General features: G+C 43.1%; 1 protein-coding gene across 4 annotated transcripts in view; it reads left to right on the top strand.

The window, feature by feature from the left end:
* The window catches only part of SLC39A11 (solute carrier family 39 member 11), a 724,893-nt gene that overhangs the window by 692,846 nt on the left and 15,817 nt on the right, over positions 1–16,230 (top strand). For all 4 annotated transcript variants that reach the window (XM_069750717.1, XM_069750716.1, XM_069750719.1 and 1 more), the window contains one exon: positions 1,690–1,759. In XM_069750717.1, coding sequence (XP_069606818.1) covers positions 1,690–1,759 — 70 coding nt within the window. The remainder of the gene's footprint in view (positions 1–1,689; positions 1,760–16,230) is intronic.

The following is a 16,230-nucleotide window of genomic DNA, read 5'->3' as shown; positions in this document are numbered from 1 at the left end:
CACCTATGTGACACATACTGTACCTCCCGTCGACTACACACCCTTTAGCCATGCTACAATATATACCTAGTACTGTGGCCGACTCCTCACCTAAGCTTCTACTTTAGATGTGGACCAAGCAGTGTTCCCCGACTCCTTATCTTAACCCTGCTGTAGACGTGGAATCCTGGCTACTGATGTTCTTCTAATTTATATTGTGCTGTGACTGCTGATATACAGCCCTAATCTAGACCTGGACCCAGCCTTGGGGTCCTGGTTCCTGATATGTTCCCCCGCCAGGACTGTTGGGCTTCTGTTTCCTGCACAGGTAGAACTATACTTAGAAGGCTTCTGCAGGTTTCCGGTCTTTCTCTAGCGCTGAGGACCATTATCAGCCACGCTGAAGCATTTGGTGTCAACCTGACACTGTGACTAAACCAGGGACTGAAATGGAGTGACAAGCAAGCGATGGTCTCTGAGATGTTTGTAATGCTAATTTACTCCACCGGCGTCCATTTCTTACTAATTAAATTCCTTTAATGTGCATATGATAATTGCATGGGAAAGGTCAGTGTAACCTTTGCTTCATGGGATGGCTTGTGAATCATTCCCATGAAAGTCTGTGCAGTTATAAGACACTTTATGACACTGTTCTGATGTTGTGACACATCTGTCCGTGCCCCCCAGTGTGTCTCATCCCTGACCTCTTACAATGTATGACTGTGTCCTGCTAAAAATAATTTCTAAAGCTTCCTGTGCATGATCGAAATGCTGGAAAGAAGATACATTGGTCTGCAGGTCCTCCCAAATTTTGCTTAGTTTAACTCCAGTTCTGATCTCCTCGCTTCCTCTCCTGGCAGGTGACATTATGTGACCACTGCAACCAATTAGCAGCCATTGATCTCCTGCAGCCTTGATGTTCCATCTGAGCTGGAAGGCCGGAAGAAGGCACCTATTATTTGCCATTGATTTTCTGGAGTAGTCCCCCTATGGAAGAGGAAGCGAGGAGACTGGCAAGGGACCCTGGCAGTGTTTCAGAAGAGTGGCTTGGGTCCAGTAGACGAGTTCCCTTCTGTCTTAAGATCATTTTGGGCACTCTTTTAATATAATATCTAGGGGACAACTACATTACTTTAGCCAGACTTACATGTTTTTTTGAAAGTTTGGGTTTTTGGGGGTTGGGGATTTTGGGAAAATTTCTTAGCAATGCGATGTCTGCATTGTTCAAACACAGACGATCAACACCAGATACTATCCCAACAATCATCTGCACACAAAGGTCCCATGTATGGCCACGCACGTTAGATAAACGTCGGCCAAACCTGCTGACAGCAGGAAAAAGAAGGATCAGGCTGTTGGATTTCAAAATGCCCAATCCTTTTTTTTCATAACTGCTGCAAGGGTCTCTGGCATTGAGCTATTCGCATCTTTCTACTGAAAGGGTGAAAATATGTAAGAGTGAATATTTTTGTCACAGCCTCTATTGTTATGCTGCAATAATGAGAATTCTGACAAAAAAAGCCATAAAAAATCTATTGTAAGTACACCTTTACTAGGTAGTATCTACAGTAATGTACTCAAGCTCCCATTGTGGGGCTGTCATAACATATGAAGACGTAGCAATGTTAAATATTGTTGTGGTTTGCTGTGCTAAGAGACAAAAAGCTGTTTCCTGTATATAAATCTGCTTTCTTTTCTTTTCCTTTTCAGAGGGCCTGGCAGTTGGAGTAGGCTTTGGTGCTATTGGGAAAACTGCATCAGCAACATTCGAGAGCGCAAGGTAACATTGTGGGCAAACATGTTACAATATATAGTGCCAGGTGAAGGTAGTCGACCAATCCACCGTTCCCTGGATGGGTATCTCCAAGGCACACCAAATACATCAGACACAACATGTATACAATTTAAAAAAATCTTACAATTTTCACACTGGCTACTAAGTTTAATATCTGACCCCTACTTCTTGTTCTTTACATGGACATTAGCAGCAGTAGTAGATGGACTCAGACCCTATTTGTTTGTATAGAAGCGTTTTCTGAGTATGCTTTCATCAAGACAAAGGTCGTTGTGTAGGTATGCGGGACAGTTGAAATGTGACCATGAGATATTCTGAATGGTGGATCCTATGTTATCAGTCATTCTGCAGGAGGTAGAAAAGGTGAGCTGTGACATTATTTATTGTGAATTGTGGATCCAGTGTTATCTACTGTGTATAGACGTGTCATCTGTCATAATCCTGTCTGTGATGATAATCAGACTGCTGAAAAGTCATTTGTACACAGGAAGTTAAGTTAGCTTTTATTTTACATGAGGGGGAGCAGGTGAGCTGCGACATCACTTATTGTGAATGGTGGATCCTGTATTAGCTACTATGTTATCAGTAACTGTACAGGAGGAGGTGAGCTGTGATGTCATCTATTGTGAATGGTGGATCCTGTGTTATCTACTGTATATAGAGGTGTTACCAGCCATTGTACAGGAGGAGGAGGTGAGCTGTGACATCACCTATTGTGAAACGTGGATCCTGTGATATCTACTGTACAGTGCCTACAAGTAGTATTCAACCCCCTGCAGATTTAGCAGGTTTAATAAGATGCAAATAAGTTAGAGCCTTCAAACTTCAAACAAGAGCAGGATTTATTAACAGATGCATAAATTTTACAAAACCAAAAAGTTATGTTGCTCAGTTAAATTTTTATAAATTTTAAACATAAAAGTGTGGGTCAATTATTATTCAACCCCTAGGTTTAATATTTTGTGGAATAACCTTTGTTTGCAATTACAGCTAATAATCGTCTTTTATAAGACCTGATCAGGCCGGCACAGGTCTCTGGAGTTATCTTGGCCCACTCCTCCATGCAGATCTTCTCCAAGTTATCTAGGTTCTTTGGGTGTCTCATGTGGACTTTAATCTTGAGCTCCTTCCACAAGTTTTCAATTGGGTTAAGGTCAGGAGACTGACTAGGCCACTGTAACACCTTGATTTTTTGCCTCTTGAACCAGGCCTTGGTTTTCTTGGCTGTGTGCTTTGGGTCGTTGTCTTGTTGGAAGATGAAATGACGACCCATCTTAAGATCCTTGATGGAGGAGCGGAGGTTCTTGGCCAAAATCTCCAGGTAGGCCGTGTTATCCATCTTCCCATGGATGCGGACCAGATGGCCAGGCCCCTTGGCTGAGAAACAGCCCCACAGCATGATGCTGCCACCACCATGCTTGACTGTAGGGATGGTATTCTTGGGGTCGTATGCAGTGCCATCCAGTCTCCAAACGTCACGTGTGTGGTTGGCACCAAAGATCTCGATCTTGGTCTCATCAGACCAGAGAACCTTGAACCAGTCAGTCTCAGAGTCCTCCAAGTGATCATGAGCAAACTGTAGACGAGCCTTGACATGATGCTTTGAAAGTAAAGGTACCTTACGGGCTCGTCTGGAACGGAGACCATTGCGGTGGAGTACGTTACTTATGGTATTGACTGAAACCAATGTCCCCACTGCCATGAGATCTTCCCGGAGCTCCTTCCTTGTTGTCCTTGGGTTAGTCTTGACTCTTCGGACAAGCCTGGCCTCGGCACGGGAGGAAACTTTCAAAGGCTGTCCAGGCCGTGGAGGGCTAACAGTAGTTCCATAAGCCTTCCACTTCCGGATGATGCTCCCAACAGTGGAGACAGGTAAGCCCAACTCCTTGGAAAGGGTTTTGTATCCCTTGCCAGCCTTGTGACCCTCCACGATCTTGTCTCTGGTGGCCTTGGAATGCTCCTTTGTCTTTCCCATGTTGACCAAGTATGAGTGCTGTTCACAAGTTTGGGGAGGGTCTTAAATAGTCAGAAAAGGCTGGAAAAAGAGATAATTAATCCAAACATGTGAAGCTCATTGTTCTTTGTGCCTGAACTACTTCTTAATACTTTAGGGGAACCAAACAGAATTCTGGTGGGTTGAGGGGTTGAATAATAAATGACCCTCTGAAAAGACGTTTCACAATTTAAAAAAAAAATAAACAAAGAAATAACATTCTTTTTTGCTGCAGTGCATTTCACACTTCCAGGCTGATCTACAGTCCAAATGTCACAATGCCAAGTTAATTCCAAATGTGTAAACCTGCTAAATCTGCAGGGGGTTGAATACTACTTGTAGGCACTGTATATAGAAGTGTTATCAATCATTGTACAGGAGGAGGAGGTGAGCTGTGACATCACCTATTGTGAATAGTGGATCCTGTGTTATCTGCTGTATATATGTGTTAGCAGTCATTGTACAGGAGAAGGAGGTGAGCTGTGACACCACCTATTGTGAATGGTGGATCCTGTGTTATCTACTGTATATAGAGGTGTATAAATAATTAGAACGGAGCCACATATAAGTCCTAAGATGGACAGAAAAAAACTCCCACATAATACATATATAATCCGAAAAAAGGAGTCACAAAACTGCCATTTAAGGTATTAAAAGGTAACAACATTTATTAATTAACATCACAATAAAATACTCAGATGAAATACAAAACTATCAGTCATAATAGGGTAACTATGTGAATAGCGGATACAGGTAACAGACACCATATAACACACTTAAGGTCAACGACTGGAGGTCACAGGTTCAACAAACAAAGTATATTATGAATGTTTACACATGGCTAGTCCCACTGAGGACCCTCTACCAATAGTAGGTTTATAGACATGTAAAGGACTGGATCTCACCCATTTCAGTCGTGGTGTGTATGTGGCAGCGCCAGCCCCTACGCGCGTTTCGCGTAGGCTTCTTCGGGGGGCTGTACAGCGTGTGCCACTGACTTAGTTTTTATAAGGCCACCGCACCTGAATAACGGGACTTAGTAAACGGCGCATGCGCCAATGACGCCAGCGCCGGAACTAGCATCACCACTCGGCTGTCCGGGCTGAGCGAGAAGCCAGGGAGCCATCACCATGGCAACCATGACTCATACGCCCGACCCAATGGGCGCCGGCGGCAATGCACCGTCACGCCTACGTCACAGTCATGCACACAAGTCCCGGAGAGGAAAACAATGAGAGCGAGTATAGGTATGTATAACGCAGTGTATAAAAATACATACGGTGAAGGTGCTAAAGTGCAGAGTGCTGTGCAGAATTATTATATACCACCATAACATATGAATACCTAATGTACAAATAATTATTAAACACAATATAATACATAAAACAGAGACGTAAATAACATCATCAAAGGTGATATCAGAAAGTCCATGGACATAATAAAGTTCTCCAAAAGTGTATTGTGGATATATGGATGGATACAGTTTCCACTTTCAGTCTCTCATATCATGATGCTGTGGACATCAATAACAATAGTATTCCCATCATGAATAACTAAAAATAAAATTACAAAAAACAACATATGAATAAAAACATAAACAGACACACGAAGACATTAAAATCTAAGTCCAGATACTTATGTATGAAAGGAAAGAGGCAAAGCTATTCTGCTCGTTAAGTCCAAAAGGAACCATTGTGTTTAGGACATTAATCCACCTGCATTCACGCTGAAATAGCAGGCGTTTCATATCTCCGCCTCTGATGCCAGTGTGGATCCTGTCAATGCACCACACTTTTAGATCATTAGGGTTGCATTTATGTTTTTCCCTAAAATGTCTCGGGAGTGTTTTTAAATTTCCAACGTCAGTCTTATCCCTTGCAGCTATGATCTCTCTCACGTGCTCCTGTGTTCTCACACGCAGCTCCCTAGATGTGAGCCCTATATAAATAAGGTCACACCTACATCTTGCATAGTATATAACAAATGTGCTCTTACAAGAGATAAACTCCTTGATTTTAAAGTCGTGTGACCCATCCGAGGATGTGAATGATGGCTCTTTGATGGTTTTTGCAAGCCATGCAATCCATGCAAGGGAAGAAACCAACCCTTGGTTTATTTACTCCAAAGTTTTCAGGGGGTCTCGCCACACAATGACTCTTGAAGAGTATATCACGCAGATTTTGGCTACGCCTAGCCGTCATCAGTGGATTTTTTGATAGATGCTGATTAAGAATTGGGTCCGTTTTCAGGACAGATCAGTGTTTTGACAGAATTGACCGTATTTCTTCCCAATTTGAATTAGAGGTGGTAATAAATCTAGTAACCCCTTGCTGTCCATTTTTGCCCATCTTTTTGTTTCCAGACACATGATAGTATTGGTCCTGGGATAATAAGGAGGTCCTATTAGTACGTTTGGCCCTCTTGTAGCCATTTTTGATACATCTCTTACTGTAGCCACATTCACTACATCTCTCCCCAAGGTCCACCTCCTGACGCTCAAAAGCCTCTTCAGAAGTACATATTCTCATCCGGAGAAATTGACCCACAGGGACAGCCCTGATGGTTGAACTCATGTGCACGGAAGATGCGTGAAGTAATGCGTTCACTGAGGTCTCTTTCCTATGTACATCCGTACCTAGTGAACCATCAGGCTGTACCTGTATTTTAAGGTCAAGGAAAGAAATTTCCTTAGGATGCCAAGAGTAGGTGAGTCTGATGTTGAAGTTGTTGCGGTTCAACCAGGATATAAATAAATCCTAATCATTGACCGATCCCTTCCAAATAAAAAAGATGTCATCTATGAAGCGGTACCAACCGAGAATTTGGGGGGCGGCATGTGCGTCATCTGGAAAAATTTCCCTCTCCCAAAATCCCAAAAATAAATTTGCATACGAGGGCGCACATGCCGCCCCCATCGCGGTCCCCCGCTTCTGCAGGAAAAATCGGTCTTTAACCCCTTTACCCCCAAGGGTGGTTTGCACGTTAATGACCGGGCCAATTTTTACAATTCTGACCACTGTCCCTTTATGAGGTTATAACTCTGGAACGCTTCAATGGATCCTGGTGATTCTGACATTGTTTTCTCGTGACATATTGTACTTCATGACAATGGTAAAAATTCTTTGATAGTACCTGCATTTATTTGTGAAAAAAACGGAAATTTGGCGAAAATTATGAAAATTTCGCAATTTTCCAACTTTGAATTTTTATGCAATTAAATCACAGAGATATGTCACACAAAATACTTAATAAGTAACATTTCCCACATGTCTACTTTACATCAGCACAATTTTGGAACCAAAATTTTTTTTTGTTAGGGAGTTATAAGGGTTAAAAGTTGACCAGCAATTTCTCATTTCTACAACACCATTTTATTTTAGGGACCACATCTCATTTGAAGTCATTTTGAGGGGTCTATATGATAGAAAATACCCAAGTGTGACACCATTCTAAAAACTACACCCCTCAAGGTGCTCAAAACCATATTCAAGAAGTTTATTAACCCTTCTGGTGCTTCACAGGAATTTTTTGAATGTTTAAATAAAAATGAACATTTAACTTTTTTTCACAAAAAATTTAATTCAGCTCCAATTTGTTTTATTTTACCAAGGGTAACAGGAGAAAATGGACCCCAAACATTGTTGTACAATTTGTCCTGAGTATGCCAATACCCCACATGTGGGGGTAAACCACTGTTTGGGCGCATGGCAGAGCTCGGAAGCGAAGGAGTGCCATTTGACTTTTCAATGCAAAATTGACTGGAATTGAGATGGGACGCCATGTTTCGTTTGGAGAGCCCCTGATGTGGCTAAACATTGAAACCCCCCACAAGTGACACCATTTTGGAAAGTAGACCCCCTAAGGAACTTATCTAGAGGTGTGGTGAGCACTTTGACCCACCAAGTGCTTCACAGAAGTTTATAATGTAGAACCGTAAAAATAAAAAATCATATTTTTTCACAAAAATTATCTTTTCGCCCCCAATTTTTTATTTTCCCAAGGGTAAGAGAAGAAATTGGACCACAAAAGTTGTTGTACAATTTGTCCTGAGTACGCTGATAGCCCATATGTGGGGGTAAACCACTGTTTGGGCGGATGGGAGAGCTCGGAAGGGAAGGAGCGCCGTTTGACTTTTCAATGCAAAATTGACAGGAATTGAGATGGGACGCCATGTTGCGTTTGAAGAGCCACTGATGTGCCTAAACATTGAAACCCCCCACAAGTGACACCATTTTGGAAAGTAGACCCCCTAAGGAACTTATCTAGAGGTGTGGTGAGCACTTTGACCCACCAAGTGCTTCACAGAAGTTTATAACGCAGAGCCGTAAAAATAAAACAAAATTTTTTTCCCACAAAAATTATTTTTTTAGCCCCCAGTTTTGTATTTTTCTGAGGGTAACAGGAGAAATTGGACCCCAAAATTTGTTGCCCAATTTGTCCTGAGTGCGATGATACACCATATGTGGGGGGAACCACTGTTTGGGCACATGGGAGGGCTCAGAAGGGAAGGAGTGCCATTTGAATGCAGACTTAGATGGAATGGTCTGCAGGTGTCACATTGCGTTTGCAGAGCCCCTAATGTACCTAAACAGTAGAAACCCCCCACAAGTGACACCATTTTGGAAAGTAGACCCCCTTAGGAACTTATCTAGATGTGTGCTGAGCACTTTGACCCACCAAGGGCTTCACAGAAGTTTATAATGGAGAGCCATAAAAATAAAACAAAAATTTTTTCCCACAAAAATTATTTTTTAGCCCCCAGTTTTGTATTTTCCCGAGGGTAACAGGAGAAATTCGACCCCACAATTTGTTGTCCAATTTGTCCTGAGTGCGCTGATACCCCATATGTGGGGGGGGAACCACTGTTTGGGCGCATGGGAGGGCTCGGAAGGGAAAGAGCTCCATTTGGAATGAGGACTTAGATGGAATGGTCTGCAGGTGTCACATTGCATTTGCAGAGCCCCTAATGTACCTAAACAGTAGAAACCTCCCACAAGTGACACCATTTTGGAAACTAGACCCCCTAAGGAACTCATCTAGATGTGTTGTGATAGCTTTGAACCCCCAAGTGTTTCACTACAGTTTGTAACGCAGAGCCGTGAAAATTTAAAAAAAAAAATCTTTCCCCCCAAAATTATTTTTTAGCCCCCAGTTTTGTATTTTCCCGAGGGTAAGAGGAGAAATTCTACCCCAAAAGTTGTTGTCCAATTTGTCCTGAGTACGCTGATACCCCGTATGTTGGGGGAAACCACCGTTTGAGCGCATGGCAGAGCTCGGAAGGGAAGGAGCGCCATTTGGAATGCAGACTTAGATGGAATGGTCTGCAGACGTCACATTGCATTTGCAGAACCCCTAATGTACCTAAACAGTAGAAACCCCCCACAAGTGACCCCATATTGGAAACTAGACCCCCCAGGGAACTAATCTAGATGTGTTGTGAGAACTTTGAACCCCCAAGTGTTTCACTACAGTTTATAACGCAGAGCCGTGAAAATAAAAAATCTTTTTTTTCCCACAAAAAATATGTTTTAGCCCCGAGTTTTGTATTTTCCCAAGGGTAACAGGAGAAATTGGACCCCAAAAGTTGTTGTCCTATTTGTCCTGAGTACGCTGATACCCCATATTTTGGGGTAAACCCCTGTTTGGGCACACGGGAGAGCTCGGAAGGGAAGAAGCACTGTTTTACTTTTTCAACGCAGAATTGGCTGGAATTGAGATCGGACGCCATGTCGCATTTGGAGAGCCCCTGATGTGCCTAAACAGTGGAAACCCCACAATTATAACTGAAACCCTAATCCAAACACACCCCTAACCCTAATCCCAACAGTAACCCTAACCACACCTCTAACCCAGACACACCCCTAACCCTAATCCCAACCCTATTCCCAACCGTAAATGTAATCTAAATCCTAACTGTAACTTTAGCCCCAACCCAAACTGTAGCCCTAGCCCTAGCCCTAATCCTAACCCTAGCCCTAACCCTAGCCCTAACCCTAGCCCTAACCCTAGCCCTAACTCTAGCCCTAACCCTAGCCCTAACCCTAACCCTAGCCCTAGCCCTAACCCTAACCCTAGCCCTAACCCTAGCCCTAACTCTAACCCTAGCCCTAATGGGAAAATGGAAATAAATACATTTTTTTAATTTTTCCCTAACTAAGGGGGTGATGAAGGGGGGTTTGATTTACTTTTATAGCGGGTTTTTTAGCGGATTTTTATGATTGGCAGCCGTCACACACTGAAAGACGCTTTTCATTGCAAAAAATATTTTTTGCGTTACCACATTTTGAGAGCTATAATTTTTCTATATTTTGGTCCACAGAGTCATGTGAGGTCTTGTTTTTTGCGTGACGAGTTGACGTTTTTATTGGTAACATTTTCGGGCATGTGACATTTTTTGATCGCTTTGTATTCCGATTTTTGTGAGGCAGAATGACCAAAAACAAGCTATTCATGAATTTCTTTTGGGGGAGGCGTTTATACCGTTCCGCGTTTGGTAAAATTGATAAAGCAGTTTTATTCTTCGGGTCAGTACGATTACAGCGACACCTCATTTATATCATTTTTTTATGTTTTGGCGCTTTTATACGATAAAAACTATTTTATAGAAAAAAATAATTATTTTGGCATCGCTTTATTCTCAGGACTATAACTTTTTTATTTTTTTGCTGATGATGCTGTATGGCGGCTCGTTTTTTGCGGGACAAGATGACGTTTTCAGGGGTACCATGGTTATTTATATCTGTCTTTTTGATCGCGTGTTATTCCACTTTTTGTACGGCGGTATGATAATAAAGCGTTGTTTTTTGCCTCGTTTTTTTTTTTTTTTCTTACGGTGTTTACTGAAGGGGTTAACTAGTGGGCCAGGTTTATAGGTCGGGCCGTTACGGACGCGGCGATACTAAATATGTGTACTTTTATTGTTTGTTTTTTTTTTATTTAGATAAAGAAATGTATTTATGGGAATAATATTTTTTTTTTTTTAATTATTTTGGAATATTTTTTTTTATTTTTTTTTACACATTTGAAATTTTTTTTTTTAACTTTTTTACTTTTTCCCAGGGGGGACATCACAGATCGGTGATCTGACAGTTTGCACAGCACTCTGTCAGATCACCGATCTGAGAGCAGTGCAGGCTGCTTCACAGTGCCTGCTCTGAGCAGGTTCTGTGAAGCCACCTCCCTCCCTGCAGGACCCGGATCCGCGGCCATCTTGGATCCGGGGCTCGAGCAGGGAGGGAGGTAAGACCCTCGCAGCAACGCGATCACATCACGTTGCTGCGGGGGGCTCAGGGAAGCCCGCAGGGAGCCCCCTCCCTGCGCGGTGCTTCCCTGCACCGCCGGCACATCGCGATCATCTTTGATCGCGGTGTGCCAGGGGTTAATGTGCCGGGGGCGGTCCGTGACCGCTCCTGGCACATAGTGTCGGATGTCAGCTGCGATAGGCAGCTGACACCTGGCCGCGATCGGCGGCGCTCCCCCCGTGAGCGCCGCCGATCGCGCTGGACGTACTATCCCATCCATGGTCATAGGGGCCCACCCCACATGGACGGGATAGTACGTCCGATGTCAGAAAGGGGTTAAACGTAAAAAAATTGTGTTCCAGGATGAACCGCAACAAATCCAACACCAGATCTCTGACATCCGGATCTAAATTGCTCGACTCCAGAAAAAAGCCTGCAGCCCTCATGCCATCCTCGTGATCGATACATGTGTACAATGTTTCCTCGTCGACCGTCACGAGGAGCATGTCAGGCTCAATGTGCAGGCCATCCAGACGTTTCAGGACGTCCGTAGTGTCCCTGACATAGGAGGGCAACGTCTCTACCTGTGATCTTAGATAGTAATCAATATATTTACACAGTGGTTCGTTAAGCCCTCCTATGCCAGAGACAATCGGACACCCTGGAGGGTTCTGAGCATCTTTGTGGACCTTGGGGAGAAGATAGAAAGTGGGTTCACGTGGAAATTCTACAGTCAAGCCATCCCGTAGCTTTTTAGTAATGACCCCTCTTTCAAATGCCATTTCCAAAATATTACACATCTGTGCCTGGAAATTTTTAATTGGGTTCTCCTTCAACATAATATAGGTTTCCTTGTCCCTCAACTGTCTAAAGACCTCCCTCATATTTCTCAACCGGCCAGACTACCACATTTCCCCCCTTGTCTGCCGATTTGATAACCACGTCACTCCTAGTTCGTAACTGTACAAGAGCCTGTTTTTGGTTATGAGTAAGATTATTATCTCTCTTAATTCCACTTAATTTTTTCAAATCCTTCGTTACCAATTTGGTGAATATATCCACCTGTGGTACCAGTGACAAGGGAGGAAATGTGGCAGATCTGGGGGCGATAGGCGGAGGAGAAATACCTGAAAGTTCCGGAAGTGCCTCGGCCACTAATTCCTCCAAGATGTGGAGAGTCTCTTGTTCAGTTATCGGAGTTGAATCTGAGGAAGACCCATGCTTAGAATGTAAACGTTTAAGTACCAACTTCCTTGAAAATAAATTAAGGTCTTTTAAGACTGTAAAAAAATCAAAATAGTTAGTAGGTACAAAGGAGAGTCCCAATTGCAAGATAGAAATTTGATCTGCGGTCAACGGTTGAGCTGAAAGGTTTATTACCTCAAGATTATTAGTTTTCGCCTTCTTCTCCCTCTGTGGGGAGTTAAAGGCTTTTCGTTTGCTATATATTTTTCCACTTCTCAGCCTGTTCTCTCTTGGAGGATCCCTCCTCTCCACTGAGGGTCTCCCTGTCTGCATCTGCAGATTTGATGTAGTTTCTGTGCAGTTTCTGTGCAGTTTCTATGCAGTTTCTGGGAAATTTCTGTGCAGTACAATGTAAATCAATGTGAAAAAAAAAGCTGTGCACATGGTGCAGAAAAATCTGGTGCAGAAACGCTGCAGAACTGCACAAAAGAAGTGACGTGCACTTCTTTGAAATCTGCAGTGTTTCTGCGCAGATTTTTCTGCACCATGTGCACAGCTTTTTTTTTTCCACATTGATTTACATTGTACTGTAAATCACAGTGCAGTTCTGCAGCAGAAAAATCTGCTGCAGCTCTGCACCAATTCTGCACTAAATCTGTATCGTGTGCACATACCCTTACATTGAGGCTGTGTGCACACGCTGCGGATTTTGCTGCGGATCTGCTGCGGATCCGCAGCAGTTTTCCCAAAGTTTACAGTACAATGTAAACCTATGGGAAAAAAAAAAACGCTGTGCACATGCTGCGGAAAAAGCCGCGCGGAAACGCTGCGGATTATTTTCCACAGCATGTCAATTGTTTGTGCGGATTTCGCAGCGGGTTTCAACCAGCACCAATAGGAAAGTGCTGGTGAAAACCCGCAGAAGAATCCGCAGAACAAACCGCAAGAAAATCCACAGTGAAAACCGCAGTGGTTTTGCACTGCGGATTTTCCAAATCCGCTGCGGAAAAATCCGCAGGAAAATCTGCAGCGTGGGCACATACCCTAAGGCTTTGCTCACAAGCAAAATTCTTGTTGCATTTTTTTTAGCTGCCAAAAACCTTCTCACATGGCAGTAAAAACGCTGCATTCAAAACACCTATTTTGCGACATTTTGTCTCTTTTTTTGGGTGCAGAGAATGTGTGCTGTGTGTTCAGTACATATGTAATAAAATTAGTTTTAGTCACCAAAAAGCTGCAGAAACGCTTGTGTTTTTTTTTTTCATTTTCCTATTGCTTTCTATGGATGAAAAAACACTGCAAGAACGCTGGAATAAATTACATGCTGCAGATTTAAAAAAAAATGTGTGTGCATGAGATTTCTGAAATCTTTTAGCTTTTTACTGGTACTGTAAAATCGCCTTAGGGCTACATTCAAACGTTGAGTATTTGGTGTGTATTTTATGTTGCAGCATTTCTGAACCTATTATATATATTCGGATACTTACATTTTTTGCATGCGTTTTTATCACGCTTTTGACGCTGCACTTTTTGTCTCTTTTTGGAGTGTTATGTTATAATTAAATCTGCTTTTCTTTTGATTCTTTCTAGTATTTGTTTCTGAGAAATCCTTATTGATAGGCATGTGTGGATTACACGCGTTTACTTGTGGATTTTCTGTATTTAATGCAAATCTTTGCAGAAAATCCGCACATGAAACCTGCAAAAGGAATTGACATGCTGCAGATGTGAAACGTGCACCAGAGGACAGTTTACGCTGTGTAATAAAAAAAAATAAAAAAAAGCACAGCAGGCATGAGATTTCTATAAATCCCATCCACTTTGCAGGAACTGTAAGACGCTGTGTTTTTGACACAGCAAAAATATGCAGCACCTAAAAATCATTATCTGAACACAGCTTAAGGCCGGTTTCACACGTCAGTGGCTCCGGTACGTGAGGTGACAGTTTCCTCACGTACCGGAGCCACTGACACACGTAGACACATTGAAATCAATGCATCTGTGCAGATGTCATTGATTTTTTGCGGACCGTGTCTCCGTGTGCCAAACACGGAGACATGTCAGTGTTCGTGGGAGCGCACGTATTACACGTCCGTGTAAAGCACGTACCGCACACGGACGTTGTCCGTGTGCAGTCCGTGTGCCGTGCAGGAGACAGCGCTACAGTAAGCGCTGTCCCCCCCACTGGTGCTGAAGCCGCGATCCATATCTTCCCTGCAGCAGCATTTGCTGTGGAGAAGATATGAATAAGTGTGTTTAAAATAAAGATCTATGTGCCCGCACGAACTCGTCCATCAGTCGTCAGTCAACTGCGTAATTGTCCTGACGAATAGAGGTGGTGTTGTTTTCCAGACAAATTGGTGGCAGCGGTGGGATCTGCGTGATTCCCCGTACTGTTTTCCCTGACATTAAACAATACAATGATTTCTCACTCAGTGTTGCAGTGGCTATTCTGGATAACCAGGGAGTTTGCAGCCATTATGGTATAAAACTTAACAAGGATGGGGCTGTAGCAATTTCATGAGTGTTCTGATGTCTCCGAGTATTCTGGTCACTGGGGACCATAGAACAGACATTCAGACCCTCCTTCTGCCCTCTGTGCCCACCCCGCCTCATCCCCCAGTAGGGTATCCATTACCCCAGTGTGTAGGCTGCCGGCTGTACAGGTTGTCCCATGTCGGAGTTCCCTCTGCAGAACAGGTGGGATGTATGGAACAGCTGGGCTCGGATCCAGTTACCTCGTCTCATATTGCAGCCATATGTGCATCTTAACCCCTGTGCTGCTGGGACCAGATCTGCAGCCTCAAGGTGGTAGTTTTTACCCTATCCCTTGTAGGAGTGGGACCAGCGGTGTGTAATAAAGCTATAAAGTACAGTAATAATACCTACCGACTATTCTCTAATATTCACAACCTTATGACTTTAGGTTATATGTGCAGTCTGAACTGCAACCTGGGGGCCTATAAAATCATGGTATGTAACGCTGTAATAAAAAAGAAACAAAATACATACATGATACTAAACGTACTTATAATACATATAATCTATCTATAATAAATATATATAATGTATCTGTATGTAGTATACGCAGTCAGCACCGCATGGTACCCAAGATGCTCATTTCCCTGCACACAGCAGGACAGGAGACAGAAGAGCTTGGATTTGTGTATCTCTGCTGCCACCAGGTGTTGTGTGTGGTTACTGCAGCCTGGCCATTTCCAGATTCCATCACCACACTTATACACCTTCCGATGGTCAAATGATGGAAGGGCAGAGCTTCCATCTTACATATTGACTGGCATCTGCTTGCCATGCACCTCATGTCACCAGTCTGACAACAACTCCCATCATGTCAAATATTTGCAAATTCACCACAAGATCCTGTATGTGTACAGTAGTGTCCTAGAAGTGAAGAGTAAATGATGGCACTGTGGTCTAGCTTCTACCCCACACCCCAATGTTTTGCTTTATTGTGGAAACATTTTTTTGGAGGGGGCTGAGGTGAATAATTTTTTAAACATCTACAGAAAATCTGCAAAGTAAGGAGGGTAATATATTAAAAAGGTTATCTCATTACATGTGCAGATGTAAGCTTTTTTTTACCAGGGAATTCAGACTTAAAGGACTTGTTCATTGGATAGGTGACAACTTGCTGATTGGTGGATGACCCGCATCAATCAGCAGAACAGGGAATTTTTATCCCCAATGGGAAACTTTTAACGCCATTATATAATAGCGCAGCAGGTCGGACGCACGACCGCCTCTCCATTCATTCTCTAGGGGGCTGATGGAAAATGCCAAGAGCACCTGCAGCCCAATAGGGAATGAATGAAGCACAGGTCGCACATGCACATGGCTGCTCGATTCCAATAGGGATAAATGTGGTCCATCCGGCCGATCGGTATGAATCTCAGCAGGCGGGCACCCACCTATCGACAAGTTATCACCTACCCAATGGATAACTTGTGTTCACCAGACAATCCTTATGAAGGGGTTTTCCAAAATTCTTATTTCTGTACTCCCTAGGCTGTAAAAAA

The sequence above is a fragment of the Ranitomeya imitator genome, chromosome 2, assembly GCF_032444005.1.
Source record: "Ranitomeya imitator isolate aRanImi1 chromosome 2, aRanImi1.pri, whole genome shotgun sequence".
NCBI lineage: Eukaryota > Metazoa > Chordata > Amphibia > Anura > Dendrobatidae > Ranitomeya > Ranitomeya imitator.
Note: the sequence above shows the minus strand (reverse complement) of the source record. Positions and strands in the feature narration are given on the sequence as shown.